General features: G+C 36.9%; 1 protein-coding gene across 1 annotated transcript in view; it reads left to right on the forward strand.

The window, feature by feature from the left end:
* Window positions 1–2,119: 2,119 nt before the first annotated feature.
* Window positions 2,120–25,367, forward strand: part of LOC149837094 (uncharacterized) — a 40,750-nt gene continuing 17,502 nt past the window's right edge. The window contains exons 1-2 of the mRNA XM_090007241.1: window positions 2,120–2,278; window positions 2,449–2,693. Coding sequence (XP_089863367.1) covers window positions 2,198–2,278; window positions 2,449–2,693 — 326 coding nt within the window. The 5' untranslated portion in view covers window positions 2,120–2,197. The remainder of the gene's footprint in view (window positions 2,279–2,448; window positions 2,694–25,367) is intronic.

Here is a 25,367-nt window from a genome sequence, read left to right on the forward strand (position 1 = left end):
CCTCAATTTTAGTTAATCTATATTCCTCGAATCTCAGGATTCAAATGCACCCATATGGGGGCGTTTGTCTCAGATATGAGAAAGAGAAACACAAATCTCAGATATGAATTGTGTTTTACATGATAGTGGAATCATGTGAAATAACCACGTCATCTTGTGTTGGGATGATGCAAGTTCAAATCTCAATGGTATGATGTATAACTGGTGGGGTCTGCCTAACCCCAGGTTGCCTATCAAAAAAATCATGTGAAATAGTTTTCATAAGAAAATATATCTTGTTGTGTTGTGTTTGTCTCATTTCAAGTTAGTCAAAAAACTTGGTTGGCCCTGTATGCAGAACGGTAAGCACTCATGTATCAATTAGTAAGAGCCTTTCTTCCTACCACCAAGGTGGTATCTCATGTGGTAAGCTGAGTCCTGTGTCAAGGTGAAGGCCCAGGATCGAATCCTTCTGCCACATGGGCTGATGTTGTTCTGGTAGGGTCCGCCTAACCCCAGCTTGCCTTTCAAAAAAAAAAAGAGCCTTTCTTCCTTGTTGAGAGAAAAAAAAATCAAAAAATTAGTGGGTTCCATATATACATAAAAAGGTACTTTTTAACATTTATTAAGAGGATCAATCAAGAGGAAAGAAAGTGGGAAAGCCCTTTTTCATAAGAAGGACTATGATCCCATTTTCATATTAATCATGTGGTGAAAGCGAAAATTGCTTCTCCTTTGACTTCTATCTCACCAAATTGGCATGTTTGTTTCATACTGTTGAGATGGGCCATTTCTCACCAAAATGTGTGAAACAAACGCACCCATAGTCAGTCTTTACATTGTTTTGCAAAGTTTGCTGACTCATTTTTTGGCTGTATATATCTTTTTAATAAAGATAGGAAATCATCCCAGCATTATTTTTTTTTTTTTGAAAGGCAAGCTGAGGTTAGACAGACCCCCCCACCTGTTATTATTCAATATACCACTGGGGTTTGAACCTGCAATGCCCCACAAGGAGACGTGCACTAACCGCTCCTACAAACCATGTGGAGCCCCAATTTCTATCCCAGCATTATTTAAAAAAAAGAATGCACACATAGAGTTTTGTGCAATGAACATAAAACACCACAGGTGCCCCTTTCTAAAATTTGGAGCAGAAGTAGGGCTGGTAAACAAAGCTGAACGAGACGAGGGTTTAAGCTTGGGCCATTCTTGCTGCGTGTTCGAGCTCATAACCAACCGGAGTTAAACAATCTGAGTGCTAGCTCGTTTATGGAAAAAACATATTGTTTTAGTGCTCCAAGAAATAAGATTATAAAAAAATACATGTAAAATATATCTAAAAATATATTTCTTACTACCTAACGAGCTTGTACGAGTTGAGAAAATCCAAGTACTTATTGTTCACATTCAGCTTTGCCAAACCTATTTTACGAGTTTGTACTAGTTCTTTACAAGTGAAACATGAGCCCAGACAGTAGTGGCTCAGTTTGTTTCCCGAGTCAGGATCGGGTGCAATATGATTGAACAAAAATTTGTGCATTAAGCACCCCATCACCCTCCATTGCACCTGATTTTTTCACCTTGTTTCCCAGCCTTACTTTCGGGTATTGTCAGGAGCTAACTCTTCCTACATGGTTGGGGATGACCCAACAATTCTAAAAATATGGTCAAGTTTTACTTAATATCGCAAATATGTTACGATACATAATGGCATAAAAGCGATAATTTCAAAATATCTCCTCTTATTTTGAAAATGTTACTTTTTTTCATAGGAAAATACTATGATATTATTATTATTATTGTTATTTTATTGGCAAGCTGGGTTAAGAAAATATTATGTTTTTATTGCCACGAATAAAACAATTTTTGTAATTTGTTACATTCCTTACACTTTTGTTTATCTATCTACATGTTTTTACATTTTATATTTTTCAGTAGGCCGATATTTCCCCAGATTTCCTAAAAAAAAATAGTTTTTCCAAAATATCGAAACATTTACACCCCAAAATTTCCCTTCCGAAAAACAGATTTTCATCCGCAGTGCCAAACACTAACATGTATAACCCAATTTCCAATTAAGCCTATTTCGGAGTTATTGTGTGTGTATATTATTATTATGTCTTTATTTTTGTTGGCTACTTGTGCAATTTTGTTTCACTAAAATAGAGTTGTTTTCTCTCTCTCTCTCTCTCTCTCTCTAATTCCCATCTTTGTGATGGCGGAAGCTCAAATTTACCCGTCGGACGCCGCATCTGCAGCGGCCACATCCTCAAACGACGACGCGAAACCTTCTTCGGTGAGTAATTCCTGATTCGTAGGGTTTTAGGCTTGAATCTCATTCGTTTTTTCCCTTCATTTTCTCAACAAACCACATTATTTTTCGTTCTCGTTTGGCCTTTATCCTCTCTTCCCGACTCGTATTTTTTTATTTTGGTTGTAAAACGAATAATTGTTTCGATTTCTCAGGTGCCCACAAATCAAAATTTCCCGGGATTCCCTTGCCACCCTCTAACCTCATGGCCTAATCCCAATCTCCCCATGTTCCCAACGATGTACCCTCAGACTCTGCCGGGGTTCTTCCCCCCCCAAAATCAAGATCAAAATAGTCACGGTGGTGGCCTGTATGCAGTTTCCACGATGCCATTTGCGCCGGCGGCAGCCGGAGTTTCTCTTCCCGTGACGCTTATACCTCTTACCTACAGCATTCCAACGTGAGTTAGTTTTGGTGGTTGTATTTGGTGAATCAAGATCTTGTTTCTGTAACATTTGGGTGTTCTTATTTGCAGATTTTCTTGTTGCTTTTTGGTGGGTTGGATTGTTATGTTTTGGTAATAGAGGACTTTTGAATTTTCTGTTAATTGATAGTAACATTATGCTGGATCATGGGGGTTTGTTGGGATGAAGTTTTATTATCGAACTGCATGGTGTTTGATCTTGGATCATTTTTTGGCTGTATCTTTGTGAATTGGTAAGGGTTCCTTTTGATACTTCTGTTATGATTCGTCGTTTGATATTTCTGAAATTGTGTATACAATCTTTTATGATGGTTTTTTAAGGGGTTCATATTCTTCAGGTTGATGCTTACTAGGATTCTGATTTTATGTGATGGTGTAGTTCAATTAAGTGCATGATTTCTCAATCTCATGGGCTTCTTTTTTCAGTTAGACAATTAAGACATATGTAGTGTTAATAAAATGGTATGAATCAGTGTTGTGAAAAGCGTTGAGGCGTAGCGAGGCGCTCCACCAAAATCTGAGGCGAGGCGTAAGCCTCGAGGCGCAAAGCGTAAGCCTCAAAATATTTTTTTTTAAATCTTAAAAAAACTATAAAAATTATCTAAAATTATAAATAAATAAGAAATGTTTTATTGATGAAGCACCAACCAACACGAAATAAAAAATCTCAAATAAATACGGAAAAAAATATGAGATAATTAGTATAAAGAAAAATAATGTCTATATTTTTTTTATAGAAAGAAAAATTTAGACAAAACCTTAGCTTATATTAGTATCTTTTCTGGGGTACATTAATTCACGGGAAACAGAACTAGGAGACAGAATTCTGCACAGAATTTCATATCAACAATAACTAATCATACTTCACAGAATATTTGCAATGTTGATAGAAAAAACTGAAGCAAAACATCAATGAGAGAGACATCAACTGGAGGAAATCAAGGCAACATGATAATGTAAGAATTGCTATAGTTTATAGTGGCTTTTTTTTCTTTGACTTAGACCTTAGTTGAGATTATGGCTGAAGAGACAAATAAAGTAGAGTTGCATACGATTTAGTGTTGGTTGCAGTGAGATGGTCTACTCTATACCATTCTAACATTGAGATGAGCACCATAAGGTGAATTCTATCATAAGGAGTTGAAATTGAAACAAATGATGTATACGTCTCAATTTGAAAAAAGAAGAAATTTGTTATTTCTGCACCATCCACAGGTAATACTGTTGGGAATGAGAAAATTTGCTCTACTGGTCCTAAGTCATGCTTTTGAGAGTGACTTCCTCTGACCCAATGACAGATGCTCACTCTCAGTTGCTTGAACAAATTCAGCAGCTGCTTGTTCAATTTATAACTACTTATTCTTTATCGACAGCGAAAGCTGGGGTTAGGCAGACCCCTACCAGTTAATACAACCATACCATTTGGGGTTCGAACTTGCAACGTCCCAACTCAAGGAGACGTGCACTGACTACATATTCTCCTTCCTTGCTTTGCTTCTTCCCTTACTGTTATGGATCCCACAGTTTTTTTTTGAGCCATCCATTTTCTAGAAAAACAGCATCTAGAGCATACAAAATGGACAATGGAGTAAGCACAAGTTCCCTCTAAGAGAACCATCGGTGGTTTCACATGGCTAAACAACATCTAAGGGGTCGGTAGAGGGTACCCCTGACCTCACAGAATTCCCGGTAGCTCTGTAATGGCTTGGGTGTTGGTGACCCCACCCAGGGTTTACCTTTCAGTGGGATCCCCCCATTAAGTGACCCAGTTCTCAGCTAGAGTTCCTTGTCATTAAAAAAAAAGTCAGAGAGAGAGAGAGAGAGAGAGAGAGAGAGAGAGAGAGAGAGAGAGAGAGAGAGAAATGGGAAAGGGGCTGCGAGAAAGAGGGAGAGATTGTGAGAGACGAGAGAGAGAGGGGCTGCGAGAGACTATTTAGGGCCCTCGACCCTCGTTAGGGTCGGGGGCAAGATTTTAATTATGGTCAAATGAGGGCTTTGACCCTCATTTGACCATAATCATAAGGCGTGCACGCCTCACCCTGAGGCGCGCCTCGCCTCGAGGCGTACGCCTCAAGGCCTCTGAGGCGTACGCCTCTGTGCATTTGCGCCTCAAGCCTGCGCCTCAAGGCACAAAGGCCCTCGCCTTGAGGCGAGGCGCGCTTTTTGTGCCTTGAGGCGCGTTTTTAATAACACTGGTATGAATGTTTACAAGTTTTAGTCCTTCTATCTCTACCATGGTATGTAGTGCATATGCCACTAGTCATTGTCGATGCAACTGCGAGGAGATTTAAGTGACTTAGGATGATCACAAGATATAAGTTCACATCCTTTACATGAATTGGGCTTTAGTTCTGCAAGCTTTGGCAACGTGGCATACTGAACTTGGAATTTGTGCTCTATCGCGTGCAATATTCATTATCCTGTTGAATAGATGAGAAATCTCTATGTATCTGACGGGCGCCTCTATTGATATGTATTCTCCATTAGTTTACATTTGGTTTTGTTTTTCAAATTGATGTATTTATTTCACCATTAGAAAAGCATTTTGTATCTCTTTCATCTTTACATGAAATAAGAAGAAAAGATTCCAATTCATATAAATTTTTTTCTTTTTTGTAATACTTCTTGAGTGAGAGTCGAGCTTTTCCAAATGCTTAAGTAATTGAAACATCATGTTGATCTCTTCCACATTTTGTTTGACCAGCTCAAAAGAAAATTTAACAAGTAAAAGCAGACTTCATATAAGGGTAGGCTATTATTCGTAGTAGGGCCTCATGTGCATGTGTGTACGTGTGCATATGAAATCATGATGCAGGAAATCCAGCAACAGGCAGGTTCTACTGTCTGATTAAGAGGAACCTGACACAGTACTCTCTCTAACGACAGTATCAGATGAGGTAGTGGTAGGTGTAATGAAATAAAAAGAGCTCTCACACCTCTCACAAGAGGCAAAACCAGAGTTGCCAATCGAGGAAGCGGGAGCGGAAAGCGAGGCACTTCTAAAATTTTAGGAAGCGGGAAGTGCGGGACGACTTAGGAGCGAACTGGAAAGCGTCTCGAAAGCGACCTAGGAAAAGTCTCAGAAGCGACCTAGGAAGCGAAGAAGGAAACGACATAGGATTCGAATGAGAATCGAAAGGGAAACGAAAATGTAATTATATATTTTTATTTTTATCAAAAAATAAGATTTGGAACGAGGAGATACGTAAGAAAGTAGGCGTTGCACTCATTGAAAATAAGATGAGAGAGAATCGTTTACGGTGGTTTGGACATATTTGACGAAGGCCTAATGATGCTCAAGTTAGAAGGATGGAGAAATGGGAAAATATATTAGTTAAAAGAGGTCGGGGTAGGCCTAGGAAGACATGGATGGGGGTGATAGGAAAGGATATGAATGCTTTGAACCTCACCGAGGACATAGCATTGGATAGAAATGAATGGAGGAGAAGGATTCATGTGGAAGACCCAGAATGATTTTCTTTGTTGGTTCATATCGCTGCCCCCAATTGTTTTGGGATGAAGGCGTAGTTGTTGTTGTTGTTGAAAAAATAAGATTTATGTCATCATTCACAAAATAAAACATGTATCTAAGATAATAAATAATATAAGTTGCAATTATCTAACAAATGCATCATTTGCAACTTTCAAGCATTTAAAAAATAATACATCAAGAAAATATCATAATTCACATTCTTGTTGCAACCATTTAACAAATGCATGCAAGCACTAAATAATGCATTAAAAAAACTAATAAATTTGATTAAAAACGTACATTTTTTAATGAAAGAATCAAATGACTTGATTGTTGTAAATCTTGTGATCTCTGCAACATAGAAAATGAGAAATCAATAAACTCAAAGATTACATAGGGATATGGTTAAATTTTTAAGCTCTTCGCTACTAATGCAACGAGTTAACCTTAACTTTCAGGGCTATATATATATATATATATATATATATAGAGAGAGAGAGAGAGAGAGAGAGAGAGTAGATTGTGGGTACTTAATGATACATGCTTAATGGATTTTTCATGTTTTTTTTTTATTTTGACCATAAAGATGTGATCTATGCACTTGATTTTATTAAGATCAGCTCTTAAAAGTGTTCAATTCCTACACATGGGTGAGTTTTTTATAAGGTTTGAAAAATCAACTGTCCAAAATCTTTGTAAATTTTTTAGGTTCCAAATATCATTTTTTTCATCGAAACACATGATCCAGGTGTGGATTCCTTGTAAATCGACCATGCCCAACACATTTATGGGGTCGGAACTGCGAAAAAAAAATACCGAAAGAGCAGAAAAACCCATTAAGCATAAGCACCTATGCTCTACTCTCTCTCTCTATATATATATAATATATTTCAGTGAAGTGTCGTTCGATTCGAATTAGCCTGAATCAATTTTAACAGCATTGGCGTGGGCACATTGTTTAGTGGAACAATACAATGACAGAGTCCAATAATCAAGCCATTATCCTGTCGTTGCCATGCATGTGTTACCATTTTATGCAATTTTCCACGCTGACAGCGTAATGATCAATTTGTACAATGATATTTAGAATCAAACACGAACCACATTTGGATATTTTACATTCATCAGATTGCAGGGAGGTTTAACAAAATAAGCTCAAAAGGCGGGGAAAACAATCTCAAAATAAGGAAACTTTCTTGCCACAGGGATAATCAATGAGAGTCTTCAAGCATCCATTGCCGCAAAAGAATCAAAATTTCTCCCAAAAAAATGACTTTGCTTTTTTTATAACAAGCCTACAGAATTTTGTTCAGGAGCTATTTCACAGGACTACAATGCTCAAACAGTGGTTTTATATTTTGCATAGAAGAGTCTTACCAACCTACAGCCAATAGTCATTCATACTACTCACCGCACTCGTCAGAAATACCTCCCTTCACTCCAAGTTACCAAATGCAGCAAGTTTTTTCACATTAAACAAACAAAGCAGTTGGATACCACTGACCTTAATGGGAAGCTCTGAGCAACAATAATGCAACTAACCATATTAGTTTGCAGTAGTATCATGGACCGTCTTATTTGAGCATGAAGGCAAGCACAAGCTTGTTGAGGATGCAATTCAATCATAACAAGATGACCATCAGGATCCAGTTTGTTCTTCAACTTTAATTTCACTCATCTCTGGCCCTTGCTTCTGTGTTGATGGCAAATCTACCTGCATATGAGCAGGGGCAAAGTACTTATGGAGCGACATCGTACAAATAATAATACCCAGAAATAGCTTGCTAAAGCAAAACATGGAACATAACGAAGTTAGTAACATGTAAGCAAGAAGAAAAACCTAATATCGGAAAAAAGAAGATACTTGACCACCAAATTGTCACCAGGAACGTTCCCCGTTAGGGTAGGTATTTTTCCCTTTACATCCTCTTTTCCTTTTTCTATTTTGCATTTGCTGGTGGTGGTGTTTTACTTCTTTGTCGGTCGGTGGAGAGAAGAGATGGAGAGAGGAGAGAACGTACCTGAACATCCTCATCGTCGGTCGTCGGTGAAAGTCGCCGAGGAGGTCGCCGGTCGGTGGCCAAATCTTGAGAGAGAAAGGGAGGAGGAGACTCGGATGAAGCTTGAAAAAGAAACCCTAAAGCCCTCTTTTACGTTTTGTTTTTCATGAGTTTTTCAAAATCTCCATTTTGTCCTTGTTAAAAAAATTCTTTCTTTTAATTTTTTTGGTAAAAAAAGTTTTAAACAAGGGGCAAACTTGTCCATCAAGTAAATTGTACCCCTTTAAAGGGGTACGTGCTTCCTGGTATAAATGCATGCTTCCTCGTACATTTCGGAAGCGCCGCGTTTCTCACTTTCGAAGCGCGTATCGGGGAAGCGCGCTTCCGGTAACTCCAGGCAAAACACAACCCAAAAAGGGTTCAAGCACAAGAGCCGCTAAGGGCCAAAGAAAGACCCTCACAACCCAAATATGGGTTTAAGCACAAGGACCACTAAGGATCAAGAAAACACTCTTAAAATAATGAATTTATTAATAATGGAATACACAAAATATGCATAACCATAAAGGGGACAAGAGGTCTCTATGTATACACCTTAATAGGGCAAGAGGAGCTCAATAGAGCCGTTGGGGAGTCCCCAACGACTCTATGGCTATGTCACACGGACTCGGCTAAGGAGGTGCCGCACCCGAGTCGACACGCCCCGACACGGGTGCGGACTTGGATGCGGCTTCGGACTCGGCCCGGACTCGGTCAACGCCGAGTCGGACTCGGTCAACGAGTCCAGGCCGAGTCCGTCTACATTTTGGACTCGGTCAACTTTGACCGAGTCCAAAAATGTCCCTAAAAAATCAAATTTTTATATTTTTTATTTAAAAAAATATATATAAAAAGAGGCACAGACTGTGACTGTGCTGCAGTCACAGGCTGTGCAGTGTGCACAGTCGCACAGTCTGTGACTGTGACTGTGACTGTGCACAGTCACAGTCCTGTGGACTGTGCCTGTGCACAGTCACACTGTGGCATTTTAAAAATAAAATAAAATAAATACATTTTGTGCATCCATGCGACTATTGAAGAAATCCAATACCTAAAGAAAAGAATGTTTCAGTTAATAAAAAGGCTTCCATCTCCATGATATTTTAAACTAGAAATTATTTAACACACTTAGTAAATTTTGAGAAGATGAATCACAAAAATCTCACATAACAGGAAAAGTCAATACCGTATAAATGTTTTCAACAAGCTCAATAAAATTATAAATATATATATATATATATATATATATATATATATATATATATATATATATATATATATATATATATATATATATATATTTTTTTTTTTTTGCCGAGTCCCCGTGTCCGAAAGTTTTAAAATTGTGCCGCACCCGTGTCGCACCCGCACCCGCACCCATGTGACATAGCTCTATGGTCATTTTAACCATATTGCCCTCAATAAAAATAAAAATGACAAAAATAAAATGCAGAAAATAAAAAGATAAAAGGCAGTTTTGGCCCTAGTGGGCAAACCCTATTATATGAGTAGAATTACCAAAATACCCCTAGAGGGTATTCTTTGTATATATATAACACCGCCTCAAACTCACGGTGTCATAACCGAAAGTTTGCCAAGAAGGAAGTGAAATCTCGGAGATAGATGCACCTTGGTGAAAAAGTTCATCAGTTACTCAGATGGTACATATGACAATATAATGGTCTTTTTTCAAGAATTTCTCTCTAACATTGTGACAATTCATTTCTATGTGTTTGGTTCTCTCATAGAACTTGTGATTGCCAACAATGTAGACTGCGGTTTTGTTGTCACAACACAATCTTGAGAGTTCTGCTATGTGAACTCCCAAGTCTTCTAACAATTGTCTCAACTACACCAGCTCAGAAGTAGTAGCTGTCATAGTCTGGTATTTTGGTTCTGTAGAAAATAGGGACACTTTTTGTTGTTTCTTGCACTTTCATGATATTAAGAAGTCACTTATAAAGACACAAAAACTTGTGGTTGAATGTCGATCATTCACATCTCCTCTTCAATCAGAGTCTGAATATGCAATTACTTCTAACGGGGAAGAAGATAAAAACTAAATCATAATTAATACTATTATAATTATTGTAGTGGGAGAATGTTAAAATTGACTAGCAGAATGAATAGCATGCACAATATTAGGTCGAATAATAGAAAGATAGGTTAAAGCTCCAATCATTTGTCTGTATGGAGTTGGATCTTTCAGAAGTTCTCCATCATCTTTCTTCATCTTTACATTGATGACCTCTGGAGTGTCAACTCACTTTTCATCAGTAAGTCCTAATTTTTTTTAATTATCTTAGCTACATATTTAGTCTATGATAAGAAACAACCATGAGGTGAATATGCTACTTCAATACCAAGAAATAACGAAGAAAACTAAGATCTTTCATATCAAAGTTAGCTTTGAGGAAATGTTTGATATGACTAACTCCTTGCTTATCACATTTTGTGATAATCATGTCATCCATACGGAGAAGTAGAATTACTATACATGCATTAAAAGACTTGACAAATAACACAGTAGCAGTGTAATACGATTTAAATCCTAGTTGAATCATTGTACTACTAAATCAATCATACCAAGCCTTAGGAGCTTGCTTCTTACCATATAAGGTCATGCACAAGCGAATGACATTTTCATGTGCAAATCCTAATCATGATAGAGGTTCCATATAAACTTTCTCATTAAGATTACCATTGAGAAAAATATCTTTAACATCAATTTGATAAATATGTCATTTTCTAATAGATTCTACAACAATAAGTGTTTTAACAATAGTCATCCTAGCCACCGAGGCAAAAGTTTCCTCATAGTTCATTCCGTATTTTTGACTATAATCTTTAGCCACTAACTTAGCTTTGTATCTTTCTAATGTTACATTACTTTTAGTTTTAATTTTCTATACCCATCCATCTATACCCTATGATTTTCTTTCCTATAAGTAATGATTGAATTTTTCAAGTTTTTGTTTCTTCTAAGGCTTCTAATTCATTGTTCATGGCTTCAATCCATTCTTGGTGGTTCTACGAATGAGTGAATGACTATAAGACATGGTCTATACTTGTGTTCAAAGGAGTCATAGGATACGAATTTACTAAGGGCTTTGGATATCCTCATGGATCTTCTGACACTAGGTTGATCTGTCTTGATTTTGGAAATACTTTTATAAGGCACATGGAGGATGAACATTGGTACGATGAGTATAGACTTGCATTTCATTGTGAGGTTCAACCAAAGTTGTCAGTCGAGGAAGCGGAAGCGGGAAGCGATACAGGAAGCAAAAGCGGGAAGCGAGGCACTTCTAAAATTTTAGGAAGCGGGAAGTGCGGGACGACTTAGGAGCGAACCAGGAAGCATCTCGAAAGCGACCTAGGAAGCGTCTTGGAAGCGACCTAGGAAGCATCTCGAAAGTGACCTAGGGAGCGAACCAGAAGTGACCTAAGAAGCGAAGAAGGAAACGACATAGGATTCGAGTGAGAAGCGAAAGGAAAGCAAATAAGAATCGAAAGAGAAGCGAAAATGTAATTATATATTTTTATTTTATCAAAAAATAAGATTTATGTCATCATTGACAAAATAAAACATGTATATAGACAATAAATAATATAAGTTGTAATTATCTAACAAATGCATCATATTGCAACTGTCAAGCATTTAAAAAATCATACATTAAGAGAAGGTCATAATTCACATTCTTGTTGCAACCATTTAACAAATGCATACAAGCACTAAATAATGCATTAAGAAAACAAATTAATTTGATTAAAAAGCGTACCTTTTTCAATGAAAGAATCAAATGACTTGTTATTTGATGTTGTGATTGTTGTAAATCTTGTCATCTCTATAACATAGAAAATGAGAAATCAATAAACTTAAAGATTACATAGAGATATAGTTAAATTTTTAAGCTATAAATTTCTAAATTGTAAATTATAAGCTACAAAGTTCTAAACTCTGAACTTAAAATTAACATAATCCACTACTTCACTTTATCATGCAAGATTCAAAATAAAAGTATACCAAAAAAATATTACAAGAACATGACAAAAAAGTAACATAAAAGTTTTTAAGTTGGACTACTCCAACTACATCATCAAAAAAATAATTAATAATTCAAGAGTTTATTAATCTGTCATCTTTCTCTTCCCGTTCAAGTCAGTAATAGATCGCGAACCTTCTGCATCATCACGTGCTTCTTGTCCTCCACGACCATGTCTTCTGCTCCTTTATTCATTTTCTATAATGAATACGCTAAAAAATTAAAATGTTCAAAAACCATAATTTAAAATATAAAAAACACAATATCAACATACCTTGCCTAGGTCTCCTGCTAAAGAAACGATCAATCTGACCTTGAGAAACTGATGGTCACTTTTGTATATTTGCAGTTCTACTAGCTCAGTTGGATTGATTTGTATCATCTTCAACTTCATTTGTACGTATGATTATTGAAGGTAATGGAGCTCTTGGTTGTGCATCTTTATGTTTGGATTTGGAAATAATGCTTGATTGTTGTGCAGTATCATCCAAATCTCTCCAACGCATGTCTTCTAATCTCAACGCATTTTCTTCTACAATTGGAAGTTCTGAATTGATATCCCATTTTCGACTAGGTCCTTCTTTGTAGCGGTTGTTGCACTTTTTTATAACAAGAATATAAAATATGAATAGTAATAAATAATCAATTATAGAAAAAGAGAAAAAAAATACCAAAACAAAAGTACAATATGATTTAATCATACCTGTCAATCAATCGAAGATTGAAATGAATATACACCAAGGTATCAGCACGATCTTCATTGAGCCTATTTCTTTTAACATTGTGAATGTAACTATAGGTATTCCACACTCTTTCTGCAGAAGATGTGCTAATAGGTTGAGATAAAACCTTAATGGCTAATGCTCTCAACTCAGGTGTATCACCACCATAAAAACGCCACCAATTAAGCACCGACATTGTAGGATTCAATACATCTATTCTTGCTGCATTTCGGCTAAATCTTACACTTTTTGATGCAAAAACCACAAGTTGTGACTTATAAAGTATAGAGAGCTCTTCATTTCCAGCAGATATCACTTCAAGCGCGAGCATTACACCATCTAAGATATCATTATCCTTTTTTGCAAAAAAAATGTTTAGTAACTATAACAAGAAAATGCAAATGAAATAAAAAAATAATTAAATCATTAGACTTTAAACTTTATTAAATAAATAAAATAAAATGTTTACCAGGAGAAACTCGTTTGACTCCTTCTGCTGCTGGGATCTTGAGATACTCTGACTCGTAATATTTTGGAGTAAACATGTGGGCTAGACTGTGGAGAAGCACATTCATTCTATCCCATCTATTTGAGACAATCTTATGAATCTTTTCATACAAATCTGGTTGTCCTTTTAGATTGTCTTTGATTTCCCTGAACATGTTGTCCATGCCTTCATACTCACCAATTATAGGGCCTTCTTGATCACAAAATTTAATCATCTTATAGATAAGTTTTGTAATCAATAATTCTAAACGAACATAATCCCAATATTCTTCATCAATAACAATTGTTTTTGTTATAACAACCTTTTTTTCCATAGTTTCATCCGTGCATGATTGCTTCCATTCGCTCCATCTATCTGAAATTACTGTGAGCCTCAAGCTCTCCCTCACATCAAGCAAGCGCTTCAAAGTAGTATAATGTGAAGCAAAGCTTGTTTTTGCAATCTTTATTAACTCTAATTTTTCATTGCTTCTAAAAATTGCTAGTGCTTTTGAATGATTTATGATATACTTCACAATTTATTTACTCTGCAAATATGTTTCTCCCAACCAATGAAACTCATGTGCCAAAGCCTTGAAGATCAAATTAAGTGTATGCACAATACAAGGTGACCAAAAAATATACTTATACGTTTGTTTTAATTCTTCACCTGCTAACTTACAATTTGCTGCATTGTCTGTAATCACTTGCACAACATTAGAAGGCCCCACAAGTTTAAATCCTGTATTCAAAAGCTCGGTAATGTTTGCAGCTGACTGTTGCACATTAGAAAAATCGCTTGAATATAAGAACATTGAGCCAAAACAGTTTGATGCAAGTATATTTATCAAGTGTTTGTTCTTGATATTTGTCCAACCGTCGGAGACAATGGAAACTCCAAACTCCTCAAACTTTTCTCGAAATTCATTTAACTCTCTGTGAACACACTCTTTCTCACTGTCAAGCAACGTTGTTCGCGCTTTTTCATATGATGGGGGTTTATATCCAGGCACTTTACTAACTGCAGATATCATCTCTTCCCAATATGGTGATCGAAGCACATTAAAATGTATGTCATTTGCACACAAAAAATTGATAATTTTGTGATCTACATCTCTTTCTACCTTTTTAAAGGTAACACGAATATCAACTATTTTTCGGCTTCTACTAGATGATATAATCATACTAATAGGCTTCTTCGGATTATCGATTCTTGATCTCCTCAACTTAAATGCACTTGATGAAACCTCCACTCGACGAACTTGCCTCTTAATTTTTTTTGCCAATTCTGTATTTTTTGCAACTATAGGGCAAAAGGCAATCCCAACATTTTGTTCCTTTAAAGATCCCATGAGATGTGCAAAAACTCGAGTATATGACCCATGATAAATATTTGTGCAGTGCCTGCACATAAAAATCTGGGTTCCACCTTGTTTTTCTTGCCCACTCTTCTTTTGTTTCAATACATGGCGCCATAGCACTGTTGTTTTATGCATGCTAGGTGGTTCATCATCTTGGTCATCTTCAGAATAGTAGTCATCCAAGTCATATTCTTCATCATCTTCCTCATCAAAACAATTTTCGTTTCTGTCCTCCTGATATGGACAATCAAATGACCTCTTGCCCTTTCTTGTATTGTCCTTCCCAACACCACTAGATGATTCATGCTCCAAGTCCAAATTGTACAAAGAATCATCATCGTCATCATAATTGTTGTGATCATAGCTTCTGATGGTCATTAATGAAGCAAAGAACATGCATCATAAAAGTATATGAATCAACCTAAAACACTTTAAAATTTTAAATAAGCATCATTCATAAACATGAAAGATCTATCTATAATATACTATGATGAAGCAGACAAAAAAAAAAAAAAAAAAGGAAGTTCTTTCAAAAGATTGCATTTATGAAAAAATGTTAAACAAAGACAACATCACAATGAAGAAATACAAAATTCAGATTGACACTGAATGGGAATTGGGTGAGGTAAATGTAATCTGAGACAGAAATATGCATTTCATATTTTCAACTCTCAAGTCTCAATAGATTAAGACCATTAAAACGTATATGGTTGCCTTTATACTGAGACAAGTTCACAAGGACAAATGGATGGCAATAAAAAAGAATGTAGATAACACAAGAGCTCGATTATGCAGCACATCAAGTACCAGTTCTTACTACCCATGGACAAGTTACCTTCAGCCTAATACTTGTAGTAATTAATTTGAACTTTTGAAGTCATTTTTTATTCTAAACACAGAAAGTGAAAACTCAATGGCTCAATAAATACTTTTTTGCTAATATAGAAATCTAGACACACTAAAAAACTAAGTAGTGGTCATCATTTAGAGTGAATAACTCCGTGTAATAGGGAAAAAATTCAATTTCTGAAATTTCAAGAGTCAAAAGAATTATGCTTCACCACATGGAATCAACCTAAAGCAAAAAACAAACTATTATTAACATCAAAGGATGGAGAGTGAAGAAGACAAATCAATGAAATCATTACTCTCATAATTTACCAATTACTAAAACAAAAAAATAAACATCATTTGGACCCAACCCAACCCACTATGCCTCTTAAATACCTAGTTTGGGTTGGATCTATAAGAATCCAACCCAAACCAAAAGCCTCCACCAAACCATCCTCTCACCTACTCGGTTTGGGTTGAACCCATAAGGATCCAACCCCAAACCACTCTAACCCCCATTTATACCCAATCTCAGTTGGTTGGAACTTGGATCCAACCCATACAATAAGGCACCCACTATCATCTATAACCCCCACTCTCTCTGTTTTTTTTTACCCTCTCTCTTTGCTTTCTTCTTCTCCCTCTCTTCTCTCTCTCTCACCCTCTTGGTTCACCCCCCTCAGCGTGCACGCCTCACACACCACCATCTCTACCTTCAGTGAGCCCCAACCCACCGATGGTCCAGTTAAAAAAAATATATTTTTTTTAAAACCGTCCTAGCCCAGCTCTGATTCCATATGAAATAGATTTTTATCCATTTTTGTAGCCCAGTCCCCACCTAGCCCAGCCCTGACTGCAGCAAATAGTTTGATTTGTCCATATGAAATAGATTTTTATTAATAATTATAGTCATTTTTATTTTATCTCAAAAAAGAAATTTATGGGGCGCTACCCTCGAACCTCATACTATCACACCAATTTTTTTTTGCTACACCCCTGTTTGCCCCCCTTGCTACACCCCTGTTTGCCCCCCCCCCCCCCCCCCCCCCCCCCTCACATGAATCCTAGCTACACCCTGCCTGTGGTGCTCCATGTTGGAGCCTCCTCCCCCAACCTTCTCCCTCTTTGTGTGTCTCTGTCGAGCCACCCCCCCATGCCCAACACCGCCACTTGCCATGCACAGGTGGTCAGAGGTCCTCCTCTCCCTAGCTCGCAGCTGACAGAACCCAACTGTCACCCTGCGCCCAATGTGCCCTTGCTTCGTGTTGGGACTGGTCGAGCCCTCCAACCCAACCCTTGCTTCTTGCCGTCCCCTTTTCACCAAGGACCCAACAGATCCAGAACTCATAAAAAAAAGGAAAAAAAGGTTGAGAGGCGAAACAGATTCGAGATAGAGAGAGTGAGAGAGGGTGAGAGAAGAGATAGTGACCTGAAGGTCCTGAACATCTTCATCGCCGAAAGTCGGTGGAGGCCACCAGAATTTTTTGAGGTCGTCGAAAACTCAAGAGAGAGAGAGAGAGGGAGGAGTCGGATGATACGTGAAAAAACAAAACCCTAAGCCCCTTTCGATTTTATTTTTTCACGGGTTTTGTAAAATACCCATTTTATCCTTAGTAAAAAACATATTCATGTGTAAAAAAAAATTTTTAAGGGCAAATTCATCCTTTCCACAATAGCGTCCCCCTTTAAAGGGGTACGCGTACCCCTTTAAAGGGGTACGTGCTTCCCTTTAAAGGGGGACACACTTCCTCAATTGAACCTGCGCTTTCCGGTAACTTTGGGTTCAACTATAATTTCATGAACATTATTATCATTTTTATTTGCATCATGAGTGTCATCATTGTCACTCTCATGCACATCATGAACATTATGCATGTCACTATCAACATCATCATGCGTATTAACTAGATAAAAAATAAAGGATTACTCATAATCTTTCTTAGACTCAACCTTATCAAATTCATTTTCTTTTTCAAGAAAAGTGACATTTCTTGAAACATAAAGTTTGTCCATTTTAATCTCATAACATTTATATCATTTTTTTTATTTTCGACATATCTCAAAAATACACAAGGAATAACTTTTGTAGAAAGTTTATCTTTTTTATTAGTAAGAATAAATCATTTACAACAAAAAACTCTTAATCTTTTATAACCAGGAGGAGTTTTCAACAATTTGTCTATAGGAAAAATGTTTTCAAGAGTAGTTGAAGGCATTCTATTAATCAAATACAACAACAACAACAACAACAACAACAACTACGCCTTCATCCCAAAACAATTGGGGTCAGCGATATGAACCAAAAAAGAAATTCATTTTGGGTCTTCCACATGAATCCTTTTCCTCCAATCATTTCTATCCAACGCCATGTCCTCGGTGAGGTTCAAAGCATTCATATCCTTTCCTATCATCTCCATCCAAGTCTTCCTAGGCCTACCCCGACCTCTTTTAACTAATATATTTTCCCATTTCTCCAACCTTCTAACTGGAGCATCATTAGGCCTTCGCCGAATATGTCCAAACCACCGTAAACGATTCTCTCGCATCTTATTTTCAATGGGTGCAACACCTACCTTCTTACGTATCTCTTCGTTCCGAATCTTATCTTTTATTGTATTTCCACACATCCATCTAAGCATCCGCATCTCAGCTACACTCATTTTTTGAATATGATGTCGCTTGGCAGCCCAACATTCCGTACCATATAGTAAAGCGGGTCTAATAGTCGTCCTATAAAACTTTTCCTTCAACTGCAATGGCATTCTACGATCGCACAGCACTCCAGTAGCACTTTTCCATTTCATCCACCCAACCTTTATCCTATGATTTACATCTCCATCAAATTCTCCATACTTTTGAATGATGGATCCCAAATATTTGAAATAAACATTCACCGGTATATCTTGCTCACCAAGCTTCACTACACTCCCATCACTACTTCGTTGCTTACTAAACCGACATTCCATATATTCAGTCCAAAAAATTATTAAGAACATTTTTTAAGATAAGTAGGGTCCTAGCGATTTCAACAATGTATCGATATTTTCTTTCGGCTAGACCATTTTGTTGTAGAGTGTTGGGACATGATATTTGATGTACAATTCCATAATAATCAAGATAGTTTTTTAGAACATTTGATAAAAATTCTCCTCCGAAATTAGATCTAAAAATCTTAGTTTTTGCTTTAATGATTTTTAACATAGTTGTGAAATATTTGAAAGTAATCAAACACTTCGGATTTGAGTCTAAGAAAATATATTCATGTATGTCTACTATAATCATCCACAAATATAACATAATATGATACTTCTTTAGACATTATGAGTGTCAGTCCCCGTACATTTGAATGTATTAACTCAAATAGTTCTTTAAAGACAAAATGTCTAGATCCAAAATATAAGGATTTCATTTTTTCAAGAATAAAATCTTTACAAACCAAATTATTTTCATTATAATTTTCAAGAAATGAAAACAAATGTAATTTTGACATACTTGGATGCCCTAATTTGTTATGCCCTAAGATTTTAAACCCGAAAAACATGTGAATTTTTATTTTTCTTCAGTGGAAACCTTTTTAACTTTGGTCTAAAACCTTAGGCGGGTTACAAATCATACAATAACGATAAGACTGAATTTTAATGCGAATAACATTTTTAAAATAATTCAGTTCTAGTAAACAAAGTATTTCTATTCCAGAATAAACCATAATGTTTTTCAAAACCAATAATAATATGTATTGACTGGCTCTCGATGCCACCACAGCTTCCCGCTACTGCTCCGGTAGACTACTCGTTACCTAAAATTTTGTAAGGGGTTAGATATCCACAAGCCCCCAGTAGAAATACAATGACAAAACATATATGCATAGAAACAAGCATACATGAAACAACATTCTTTTCATACGCATATGATAAATAAATAATTATCAATGTATAACTGGTTAGCAAATAATTGTAATACAAAAATTCAATATCATAAGCAATAATCTTACTTATGCATGATCATTTAATTTATGCATGACTTATCAATGCAAGTGAAGCATTCACCTTAGGCATGGGTAACTTATAATTCTTTTATTTATATTTTTCTTTCTTAGATGATGCATGCTATGCTTCAATACATGTACGATATACTTTTGTTTCTCTTTTACAATACTCTGTGGGTACAACACAGACAATATCCGGATAAAGAATGACTTAGGGGGTATATTCAATCATTCTCTATCTTATTACCCTGGCCTTGTACATCTTTTCTGGTTCTGGGTGAGGGATGAACCTGGCGAGAGAGACCCCAACACCCCCAACTTGATATATCGGAATTTAATTTCAGCTGAAACAATCGCACTGTCACCCCGCAACATCAGTGGTAGCTATCCCCTATCTCCGTGGCTGGGGAAGCAACCTTCCGTGCTTAACAAAATCCCACGGAACCTAGTATACTGCTTACCCTCTCATTGTAAGCCACAAGAGAATTAACATGCATATCATTCATTATTTAATTAATTCTTTTGACATACATGCTTAAACATACATAATCACTTACAAGATCAATGGCCTCCACAGGGCACAATCACATGATTTTAATTAACCAGTCACAAGATTATCAACCACCATTTTAGGGCACCAACCCATATCGATCAAGTTGACCTTACACAAGGTCAAGAGCCACCCATTTGGGCTCGAGCATTCACTTGATCTCATATCAAAAGAAACAATTGCATATTACATTTTCATCATGGTGAAGTTTAATCATTATGTAACACATACATGCATTGCATTATTATTATGCACATGTCATAGGCATAAGCATCATGTTAACACACTTCATAAATTCCAATTTTTGCAAATGCACTCATGCATTGTCAATCTGGTTTTTCATTCATGCACATGCTTAAAACAATTCTGATTACACAACCATAATCAACTAAACAAATCGTTTTCACTGTATCGCACAATAAATCAGATTCACAGGTATTTCACAAAAAGATATCATGCAGGCACTAACTACGTGCAGGGAACATTTCTTTTTTTTTTAAACAACTTACAAGTCAAAAACATGCATAATTAATATCTCATATAATTTGAAATGTGAGAACATGCATGACCAACATTTTCGTAACATGTAAAATCAACAAGTCTACGAAATCCAAAACATGAATACATAATTCAATTCATATGTATTTTGTATGTAAAATACTCGTACTTAACAAATATACAAACTTCGAGTCATGCAACCTAAGTCTACGCATGTAGTTTTACGAAAAGTAGAAAATCCCAAAAATATCAATAGGGATTTTTCTTCAAAAACATGCAACGTGGATCACGCTTGCCGATGGATGCGAAAGTGGGCACGTGCCTTGGGTTCCGCATCGCAAGCACAAGAGTGCGTGCATGGTCTATCACACTTCTAAGTGGGTCCGATGGCGAAGGTGGTGGCAGAGATCGTGACGAAAGGCAGGAAGAAGTATGGGGGAGAGTGGCGAACAACCGAACACAAGGACTTGATTGGCCTGAGTGCCACTCGGCTTGGCCGAGCCTAGCTCAAAAGACAGCGAGGGAGAGAGGGTGGTAGTGGTGAGGTTGGTGGTGGTGGTGAAGGTGGCTGCCTTCACCTGACCGTAACACAAGTGAGAGGGGGTGTTAAGGGGGAGAGTGACTTGAGAGTGAGTAAAGGGGTAATCGTAGGGGTCATGCTTGAAACAAGGGATGTAAAGGGAGATATGTGAGGATTTTAGGAGATCATGCTTGAAACAAGGGATGTGAAGGGAGATAGGTGAGGATTTTAGGGGATTTAAGGGGCGTTTGGTGAGGGTTTTAAGGGATTTTGGAGGCTTGAGTGGACTAAGGATTTGATGGGTGAGTGAAGTGATGGTTTTGGGTCATTGGATCCAAACCCAAATCCATTACCTAGCTCTAAATAGAGATCAAAAAAACAATTTAGTTTTAATTTGGATTGGATCTGCCAAGTGGATCCAATCCCAATCAAGTGTGTTCATCCATTTGGACCCCCTAGATCCAAATAAGGATCCAAACACATTGGGTCCAAAACCGTTTTGGGTGGGTTGACTCATGTGGATCCGTTAAGATCCAAACCCAAATGTCTTTTGGATCTATTGGATGTAATGTGTCTTAATTGAATATTTTGAATTCAGAATTTTGTAGGTGGGTCTTGATCAAATCCTTACTAAGATCCAAATCCAAATCCCATATATATATTATAATATATTTTGTTAATTCGAATTGGGTCCAAAAATAGATCCAATAAGAGTCAAGGATCCAATCAGGCGGATCGATTTGAATTGGGTCCAAATCCAAGAATCCTAGGATCCAAATAGTGTGAATCCTAATTGAACTAGGTTCAAAACTGACCTATTTGGGTTGGCCATCTTGGATCTCCACCAAGATCCATATCCAAATGGGTTTGAGATCCAATGGGTCCAAGTGTGTCCCAATTGGACATTTCAACCCTAAATTTATACGGGTTGATTCTCTTGGATCCCCCATTAGGATCCAAACCCAAATGTCTCTAAAACCTTATAAATTCAGATTTTATTAAAATCTTATAATTGGATGAAATTTAATATCATCTCTTTAATCATTAATTTATTTGCGAGCCACGTAAAAATGTGAATTAATCATTATTTACCAATTAATTGTAAATAATAATTAATTGCAAAATAACTGGTGTTCACCCAAAACATGCCAATAAATTGTTAAATATGATAAATAACAATTAATTGCAAATGAATTGGAAATTCACCAGTATTTAGGCCAATATTTTATTCGAATATTCTTCAAAATTTGCAGGTCTTACATAATCTTCTCTACGTATGTCTTTCTTTTAAAAAAAATACAAAAAATTGATTTGATAACTCTAGATTGTTCATGAAGTAGAGATCCTCATTTATGCGGCTCGCCCAATTGGCCTCCCAGATTGAAGATCATACACCAAGCAACCACTAGATGAAAAAGATATCCTACATCCATGATCGGCTATTTAAGAAACAAATAGGATATTTAAATTCAATTTTGGTATTACTCTAATGTTTGGAATATAAAAGTTTTAAATATTTTTTTGGAAAAATCTTTTAAGGTTTCAAAATTTTTTATTTTTAAGGAAGACTCATTGGCAGTTGCAACATGAGAATCATTAGGGTTAATATGACATTTGGATAGTATGAACTCATTAGGAGTCATATGGAAAGATGCACCATAATCAAGAATCTAAGAAGTCTTAACGGGATCAACATGTGGATACAATCGTACTGGAGAGGGAAGAAGTTTGATTATTGAGTAGTGGTTGAAGTGCCTCCATTAGTTGAGAAGTGACTTAGATCTAACACTTTTGGAGCTTTCATTTACGACACTCTTCTCGAATGTTGGTCCCACAAAAGCTACTTTCTTTTCTTTTTTCTATCTTCTTTTCTTTTCTTTGGGTCAAAAGGCTTGATGTGGCTTGATTTATTGCAAAGGTGACATATAATCTTTTTTTTGAGTTCATATTCGTCTGAGCTTCTTCCAAATTGGGGGGGGGGGGGATGGGGGGCACTTGGAGGTCAGTGTATTACTTTTGAGCCTAGATATATCAAGAACAGAGTCTTCATCTTTGGAGGAGTGGGCTTTTTTAACCCATTTTTCTCTATAGTTAATTCTTTTAAAGTTTCAACTATGAAAGGAATACCTCTTTTGTGAAGTAGAGCAGACTTAGTTCCCTCAAATTCGGATCTAAGGTCATTTACAAATTGTAAAAATGTTATGCTTTGACTTGTTTTTTCACGGAGCTCAATGTCCATGGGACAATGCCACTTGGGTTCTAGGAGAGCTAACTCATCCCAAAGGATAGATAGAGTATTATAGTATTCCTGTATGCTCATGTCTCTTTGGGTCATGGTTCTCACTTTGTTTTGGAGATTACATGCATGAGCAATATCTTTTAAAGAGTATATATGTTGGAGATTACATGCATGAGCGTTACAAACCCAATTTGAAAATGTTAAATACAATATAAGTATATTTAAATGAAAAACTAAGAAATAATCAAATAACTAAGTGAGCAAATTAGTACCTGTATTCATCATTGGTTCGTGAAAGTAATCGAAGATTTGAATGAACATATACTAAATCCTCGGCACGCTTGCTGGTGAGTTTGTTTTTCTTCATGTTATGGATTTGAGAATATGTGCTCCAATTTCTTTCACAACAAGATGAACTAGCAGGTTGCGATAGCAATCTTAATACAAGACGTTGGAGAAGAGGTGTTTCTAATCCAAATGTTGACCACCATGTGATAGGATCTATATTATTCTCTTATCTCGTGAATAATGCCGGTCCATATAATCTCAAAGATGAAAATTTTTCAAACTCTTTTGTGACTTGATGTAGAAGATATGCTTCTGGAAAAAGTCTTGTCATACACATATTTCTATGTCTTGATAGCTTTGGGTCTAAATTTGGAGGGACACGACCAATACCACCAGCCCGCCACTTATTTGCATAATATTTTGGATTAAGAGAATGTGCCATGCAATGCAAAGGAGTGTTGCTCTTATCCCATCTTCTGACTAAAATTGAATGAATATGATTAAAAAATTCTGAATCATCCAATGCAGGATTTTTTCTTCATGCTTGAAAACTATAGCTTGTATTTTTTCAATCATATTATCCCATATTTCATAAACTCTATGAAGCATGAGATCATTCTTATCAATTTCTCTTAACATTTCTCAAAAGGTTGCGTAAATTGTGTTAAAATGTAAACTGTAATATATATATATATATATTATTTAATATTATTATATTTTCTTTTATTATTTTCTTTTTCTATTTTTCTTTATTTTCTTTTTTAGCATCTAGTTCAATAGAAACTAGATATTTGATCCAGTCAAGTTCTTGTTGGAACTTGACTGTGCAAATAGTTGTTGGACTGTAGTCCAACAACTATAATAAATGTTGTTGGACTGTAGTCCAACAGCTATAATAAGAGACGTTGGACTACAGTCCAACGTCTCTTTTGGAGAGCTCAAAATGAGCTCTTCTCTCTCTTCCACTTTTTTGTATATATAGGGGTGAACCCCTTCAATGTAAATTACAATGCTTCTTAAGCATTTTGTTCATGAATAAAGTATTATTTATTTTTCAAGTGTTCTTCCTTTTATACCCTTTCAAGGGTCATGCTTGTAGTGTCTCCAATAGACACTTGTTTGTGAGTTATTCGTGCATTTGTTGAAGACCACCCAGTGTTGTTAAAAACGCGCCTCAAGGCGCAAAAAGCGTGCCTCGCCTCGAGGCGAGGCCCTTTTCGCCTTGAGGCGCACTTAAAAAGCGCAACAGCCTCAAGGCGTACGCCTCATGCGCCTTGAGGCGTACGCCTTGAGGCGAGGCGCGCCTCAAACTGAGGCGCGCATTAAGAAATCGGATGGCCCGGACCCGAGATCGACCAGGATCCGGGCCCGCATTCTCGAAAGATTGAGAACCTGTCTTTAAAAAAGACAGACGCTTCGGGGCGAGGGAAAGCCCTTGCCCCTTCTCTCTCCACTCCGTCCCCTCTCGTCCCCCGCCACTGCTCGCCGCCGGCCACCGCTCGCCGCCAGCCACCGCTCGCCGCCGGCCACCACTCTTCCACCTTCTTCTTTCCTTTGCTGAGAAGCCATCGGCGACCCACCGGCCACCACTCGCCATCGGCCAGCGACTCACC

Source organism: Nuphar pumila, chromosome 5 (genome assembly GCF_984573655.1).
Source record: "Nuphar pumila chromosome 5, dmNupPumi1.hap1.1, whole genome shotgun sequence".
Classification (NCBI taxonomy): domain Eukaryota; kingdom Viridiplantae; phylum Streptophyta; class Magnoliopsida; order Nymphaeales; family Nymphaeaceae; genus Nuphar; species Nuphar pumila.